Here is a 7500-nt window from a genome sequence, read left to right on the forward strand (position 1 = left end):
ATTATTTAAGAGAAAAATAAAAAAAAAAGAAAAGAAAAGAAAAGAAAAGAAAAGAAAAGAAATAAATAAAAAGGAGAAACGTTGAAATTATTGTTACGTTCAATGCTCTTGCGCGATTTTTCGTGAGGAAAAGAAAAATCTATCGGGAGAGTTAGAGAGTCGTTTAAAAAAATGAAGAAATTGAAGAATAATCGAGAAGATTTGCGTAACCCGATCGCGTCCTTCGCTTATCCGTGCCCTTCGAGTGGCCTTGAAGAGGATGGAGAGGTAAAGGAGAGTGTTGTGGCGCGAAAAATCAAGTCGGATCTTCGAAAGTCTCGATCCTAGAAGTTGAGAAGAGTAATCTTCTTCTTTTCCTCTTCCTTCTTCTTCTCCTTTTCTTCCTTCTTCTTTTTCATTCTACTCTTCGGAGCTCTTCGTATTCAGTGACTCTATACTGTAGCTGGTATACGAGTACACTTCCTCGTATACCATAGCGTATCTTTCGCGGCAACGCATGCCCGTCTCGACGCTCGCGACCGTTTTATTTCGTTCGATTCAAAACGAGTTCCAATCGACGTCTCATTCCGCGTGTTCACGCCCGCTATACGCTCGATAGAAGCTACATCATTTCCCTCTGCTCCCTCTGCTCTAGCCCGTTCTATATGTAAGTTGTATGCGCGCGCGCGAGCGAGCGAGCGAGCGAACGAGCGAGCGAGCGAGCGACCACCTCCATTGCCTTCTTCGTCATCAACACTATTACTGTTACAAGCATCGGGTTGCGTCGTAATATGTTTTTTTGTGTCTCTCTTTTTCTCCCTTTTTTCTTTTTCTTTTTTCATTTTATTCGACCTATCCTAGATCGTTTCGATCGTTGATCTCTTTGTAAGAGAGAACTTTTAGGAAATCGATCGACGTGTCCTTTCTTCCGCCGGTGGTTATATATTCATTCATCTTTTTTCAATTAATTTTTTCTTATTATTTCGATCGTCGATTTTTGTTAGAAGAACTTTGAGAAATTCGTAAAAGAGGAAATACGTTTATCGAAAACCGATCACGTGTCTTTTCTTTCACGATCCAGACGAAGATTATCTTATTTTTATTTTTATTTCGTTTCGATCTTTGAAAGAAGATCTGCGAATTTCTAAAGAGAACCTTTCGAAAATTGATCACGCGTCATTTTTTCCGCTCCGATTCTCCTTTTATTTCGCTCTTTCGTTTTTTCTTCTCCCGTTTCTTCTCTCGTTTACGTTTTTTTGTTTTTTTTTTGTTTTTTTTTTTTTGTTTTTTTCCCCATTAGACAAGCGACTCGAGAACTTGTCCTTCTACGGATCGCATCACCTATCCTAGAACCGTCTAGAACCGTAAGATCGACTTCTTTCGAGGGTCGGCTCCGATTCGTTAGAGCCGACGACAACCCCTTTACAATGGGTAAGGACACGATTGAAATATCAAATTTCGAGGTGGTCCTTCTTTAAGAAAGAGGAGGATCAGGTTTACGTACAACCAAAGGAGAAAAAAGAGTGTGTCGATGAAGATTCTTCGATGATTTCGTCTCGATGATTGAAAATATACGAACGAACGAAATTCACGTCGATCATTCGTATCATTCGATATGCTCGAGAAAAATCGTTGATCACGTTCAATAAGATCACGAGGCAACGAATGAAATTCTTTAGAGACAGATACGTTTACACTTGAGAGAAAATAAAATTGCAATATAAATAATCGAGCGGATAATTTTGAAATGTGCAGAGAGTAGAAGGAAATACGCGAAGCGATACGAAGAAGCGGTATTCAAACGTTAGGGGCTATCGATCTTTGGTGGGGTACAAAGAGTGCCATCTGTCGGTGGTTTTAGTTCTGCGATCTTTCGACCAATGAACGAACGAGAGAGTCCCCCACTCGGTATTCAGTTTGCCCCCACCAGGCGAGGCGGCCTGTCGCGTCGCCGTGCGTGCTCTTGTCCTCTTCGTCCTCGTCCTCGTCCTCATCTTCTTCGTCCTCGTCTTCTTCTTCGTGTCCTCGTCGTCGTAGGGTCTGCCAGGGTAACGACGGTAGATGTAAACACAGAAAGAGAGAGAGAGAGAGAGGACAAGAAGATAAGAGAGTTGGGGGTCTCTCTCCGAGACGAGCGTCTCGTGATTCGTCGGGCGAAGTAAAAGGGCGGGCGGAGGGGGTGGGGTTGGACGGAGGGAGAAAGAGAGAGAGAGAGAGAAGAGAGAGAAAGAGAAAGAGAGATAAAGAGAGAGATTACAAGAGGCGCCGGGCAAGCATCCCAGAACGGCCGTGTGCTCCGTTCGTCTCTGAAACACAGAGAGGAGAGAGTCGGGGCTCGATCGATCGATCGGCTCGATCGAGCGTCGAACAATTAACGGCCATCAAATGCCCATCTCGGGTACGCGTGGCGCGTAAATCGCGGCGCGTAAATCGTGGCACGCTCTTGTGACTCGACGGACACGCGCCTATCCTCCTCCTTTTCCTCCTCCTCCTCATCCTTCTCCTCTTCCTCTTCCTCCTCCTCCTCCTCCTCCTCCTCCTCCTCCTTCTTTTCCTCCTCCTTCCCTTCTCCTCTTCCTTCTCTTCCTCTTTCCCTTCTTTTTTACTCCATCTTATTTTTCTTCCTCTTTTTCGTCTTCGACTTCGTCTTCGTCTTCGTCTTCGTCTTCACTTCCTCTTTGTTTCTTGTTCTCCAAAAAGTCACTACTCTCTCCCCACCATTTTCTTTCATCAACCCCCTCTTTTCTCCTCTCTTCTTCTTCTTCTTTTTTTTCTTCTTCTTCTTCTTCCGTTTCCTTTACCTCCTTCCGCCTTCCAAAGTTTTTGGAAAACACGCGAGTAAACTTTTCGTGGCCAGTGCCTTCGAGGACCTTCGACGGGCCGAAATTTTTACTTCGGCCTTTACTCCCGTACGACGGCCCGTCGATGTCCGTCGATCGTTCTCCCAACCGAACGCGATACTTCGTGATTTTACGGATCGATATATTCGATCGGTATAACGAACGATCCGTGGATCGTCCTCGGCGTGTCAGTGTCTCATCGTCGTCGTCATCCTCGTCGTCTGACTTCTTGGGAATAAATCGGGACTCGTAATCAAAGAGGACGAAGAGTAAGCTCGTTCTCCCGAGGTCGCCTTTCCTTCTTCTTCTTCTTCATCTTCATCATCTTCTTCTACCTCTACTTCTTCTTCTTCTTCTTCTTCTTCTTCTTCTTCTTCTTCTTCTTCTTCTTCTTCGTTAGATCGTCTCCTTCGATCATCTCCTTTCGCTGTAAGTACCTTTTCTCATTTCCTTCGCTTCGTTTCTTCATTTTCTTCGTTTTTTTTTTTTTTCTTTTTTTTTCCTACAAAATCTGCAACGTTTCTACCGCTAAATTGGAAGCAAAGGAAAAAAAAAAAAAAAACAGAAATGAAAAAGAATCTATTCGTTATAACGATCAATTCACAAGCGCGTTTTGCTTTTCGTTAGCTTGTTTTGTCGATAATCGATATTCGAGAGAAGGAAGCGACCGGCTTTCGACTCGCGTTACGTAATACGTCGATCGAAACCGCGCGAGTTCCGTGAGAGTAATTGCGATTATTAAGTTTCGCGATACGGAGAACATTAACATTGTTAACGTGATTTATAAAAAAAAGGGGAGGAATGTACGCAGTTGACAAGGTTTCGTTTTTCTCAGCAATTACGACGATACGAACAACGGAATCGTCTGTTTTTATTGCCTAAGCTCTACTCGTCTATTCCGTCATCCCCTCTTCGACCGTGCTTGCCTTTCTTTTTTCTTTTTCTTTTTTTTTTTTTATCGCGCGAAATTCGATCTCTTCCTCCTCCTCCTAAACTCTCGTTTATATCTTAACGTAATATATTTTACATTGTACACTCGACGTGTTTCGATTCGAAATCAAAGTGACGTGTAAATCTATTTTGACATGTCTGTTAATTGCACTAACGACGACAGGTTTTATAGCGTGGGTAAGTGTCAGATTTGTAATAATAATTTCAATTCGAAAACATGAAAGAAAGATCGTTTATAAACATTATTATCATTATTAATTATTATTATTATTATTATTATTATTATTATTATTATTAGTATTTTTGTTTTTATTATTATTATCATTGTCATTGTCATTGTTATTGTTATTGTTGTTGTTGTTGTTGTTGTTGTTGTTGTTATTGTTATTGTTATTGTTATTGTTGCTGTTATTATTATTATTGTATTGAAAATATTTTGATGATCTAATGACCACGTAATTTAATTTCATATGCATTTTGAAGAAACTTCTGTTAGGATTTACATGCTTTTTGTCTTTCCTTTTTCTTTCCTTCTTTTCTTTTCTTTTTCGACGAAAATAAAAATACATCGTAATAAAAATATGTAGAATCGGTAAAGTTTGGACGATTTTATCGAATATTTTGTACATTGCATAACGTATATATTATGTACGTCGTCGATACTCGTCTAAAAGCTCCGACGTATCTCACTCGCATTGCTTTTCAGCGTCCTAATTGCGAGATATTGAGCCGATTACTCGACACATATGTATATCGGCCATCAAATATTATAATCCCTAGATATACTCTGCAAATTGGCAAGGCCGTCGAGAGATCCTACCGGCTAGCCGCGAGGGGAATTTCGTAATCGTGCTTTGCTCGCTGTCTCTATATAATACGAAGGGAACGTCGCTGTTTTCGCTCGTAAATTTTCGAAGATATCGAATGCCCGACGCTATTTATATGGCTAATAAACGAGATTGAATTTGTCTCGACGAGCGGCTCGACTCGAATCGATGGACTTTTTTTTTTTTTCCTTTTTGTTCCTTTTTTTTTTCATTCTTTCTTTCTTTCTTTCTTTTTTTCTTTCTCTCTCTCTCTCTCTCTTTTTCTTTTTCTTTTATGTTCCCTTTTCTTTTTCTCTCTTTCTAAATCTAAAGCTTCATTTCGAATAAAGAATATCTATCGATAGAGAAAAGAGAAACGAAAAGGAAAAAAAGAAGGACGTTTACCTGGATAAAAATACGAGCATTATTATCTCCTTCTTCTTTTTCTTTTCTTTTTTTTTTTTCCTTTTTTTTTTTCTCTTTCTTTTTTTCCGTACTAATTATGTGAATTCTTGTTTTTACGTGTAAGCGAGTAAATCGTCAGTTGGTACGTCATACTTCTGAGAATTTCGAAACATTATTTGGAAATCGATCGGTATCGATCGTATAAATAATTATATGCATTTTAAACAGGATCATCCTACGTTCCTGTACGCTTTTATGGTAATCTTATTTGTGAAATATTAACGACGTACGACACTTAGGGTGTAATTTCGTCTGACGTGGCGATAACATGTTTTGCCAAAATGGTTCGTAAACTTTATAATCTCGATAGATCATTGATAATATCGTCGGTGATTCGAATAATCAGATATCGCTTGAAAATACGTGAATTTATATAATGCGAGCATATTCTTTTTTATTTCATTCTTATCTCTTTCTTTTTTTCCCTTTTTTTTTTCCATCTTTTTTCTTAAGATATCCTTTCTAAATCGTAGAACGTATCGCGCTAACTATTTACTTTTTACGTATTATGACTTTTGCCGGATAAGTAACATTTAGAAAGTTAGCGTTAACGTTAACGTAATTGATCTCTTAGGAAAAAATTTGATTGGTCGCTCGTGTTTTCGTTTATCTTAAATCCGGCAATCTGTTTGACCACATACAAGGTCAAAAGATAATGTAGGTTCTACATTAAATATCGTAAATATCTCTTCTAGGATTTCACGATAAGACGATGTAAAAACAGAAGCTTAAGAGACAGATAGTCTTGTCAATAACAAGACTTCCGAATTTGGATGTTATCGGTGTATGATGTCATCGAGAAATTCGTTCGTTTCATCGAATGAGGGAAAGAGACAGAGAGCGAGAGCGAGAGTGAGAGAGAGAGAGAGAGAGAGAGAGAGAGAGAGAGAGAGAGAGAGAGAAAGAGAGAAGGAAGGAAAAAGAAAAAAAGAAAAATATTGGATCTAAATCGAACAGTATCATTATGTTTCCCTTACAATGATCCGTGTACGTCATCTATAGAAAGTCCTTATCGAAATATGTATTATCGGACATAAATAGTTGCGTGACGAAGAAATAGGTCAAGATAATGCGATAATACATTATAACTTTCTTCGCTCATACTCCTCGATCATTTCCAGCAGGAGAACCAGGAAGAAATCGAAACCTTACGTAACACGTACTTATTTACGTATATTCTTTAATAATCAATAATTAAAATTTCGGATGATGATATTCTTTGGAAATATAATTAGATTGGCAGACGCATTAAACGTGTATCTAAATAAAACGTGAATCGATGAAAATCGTGTTTGATATGAGAGAAAAAACAAAAAAAAAAAAAAAAAAGAAAGAAAAGACGGTTCACGATTACTTTTATTGTTCTTTCGTTTTATCGAAGAAAAAAACATTGAGGAGATTTGAAGGAGAAATCAAAAAAAGAAAATGACAATAGATCGACAAAGAAGATAAACGAAACGATAACGAGAGATCATCGAAGATAATAAACGGAGAGGGACAATTAGTGGATTCGATCGAAAATTTGCAAGAGAACGAATTGAATGTTCATCACTTCTGGTGAACGTAGTCAACGCGACGACATGCCGTTATCAGCGCATCGTAAATAAAAGAATCTCTCTTCGCAAATAACAGTGGGACACTCGTAATCGCTCGGCTGCAAGAAGAGGAGACAGACGCACAATGACAGACGGGCACACACGCACAAACACATACGCGTACGATATGCAGCGTGCACTTTTTCGTCCTTTATCCCGCCTCTCTTTTTCTTTATCGCGTGTATTCGCGCGTCTTTGTGTATGTATGTGCTGCATTCCATTTGATTCGTCTCTCCAACTATTTAGAGAGAGAGAGAGAGAGAGAGAGAGGAAGGGTAGGAGAGAGAGAGAGAGAGAGAGGGAGAGAAAAATACTAATGCGGAGAAAGGCTGCACGATTCTTTCTTATTCTTTTTTTTCTCTTTTTACTTTATTTTGTAAAATTATTTTCTATTAATCTGTATCTATACAGTAGATACGCGTAATATATCATTTACATGCTTTTCAACTATCTAGAAAGGGAGAAAGAGGGAGAGAGAAATACTAACGCGGAGAAAGCCTGCACGATTAGTTTTTTACTTCACTTTTATAAAATTACATTGTATCAATACGTATCTATACGTAGATACATGTAACGTATCATTTACAAGCTTTCTAACTATGTAGACAGAGAGAGAGAGAGAGAGAGAGTAAGAGAGAGTTAAGGAGGGAGAGAAAGAGAGGGAGAAAGAAGAGGGAGAGAAATACTAATGCTGTATGGATCGTTTTTTTCTTAACAGTTTTTTATAATATTATTTTCCAACAATCTGCATCTATTCGTAGATACATATATGTAATATATCATTTATAAGAGACAGGAGATTAAAGACTGAAGTTATCAAAATTTTGATAATAAAGCAAAAGTAAGGGAACATAAATTGTAATA

The 7500-nt window shown here is 38.6% G+C and overlaps 1 protein-coding gene across 9 annotated transcripts in view; it reads left to right on the forward strand.

The window, feature by feature from the left end:
* LOC122633621 (ecdysone 20-monooxygenase) overlaps positions 1-7500 on the forward strand; it is a 20966-nt gene that overhangs the window by 4568 nt on the left and 8898 nt on the right. For 2 of the 9 annotated variants that reach the window (XM_043821716.1, XM_043821713.1), the window contains exons 1-2: positions 2540-3088; positions 3220-3248. The exons of 3 other annotated variants lie outside the window; for them this stretch is intronic. Coding sequence is in view for 1 of the 6 variants with exons in the window: in XM_043821710.1 (XP_043677645.1) it covers positions 3905-3947 (43 nt within the window). In the remaining 5 variants the exon portion in view is untranslated. Of the gene's footprint in view, positions 1-2539; positions 3089-3219; positions 3249-3386; positions 3948-5944; positions 6757-7500 lie in introns of those variants that run through there. 4 more of the 9 variants (XM_043821715.1, XM_043821711.1, XM_043821710.1 and 1 more) reach the window with 3 other exon arrangements.

This window comes from Vespula pensylvanica, chromosome 12 (assembly GCF_014466175.1).
Source record: "Vespula pensylvanica isolate Volc-1 chromosome 12, ASM1446617v1, whole genome shotgun sequence".
NCBI classification, from domain to species: Eukaryota; Metazoa; Arthropoda; class Insecta; order Hymenoptera; family Vespidae; genus Vespula; species Vespula pensylvanica.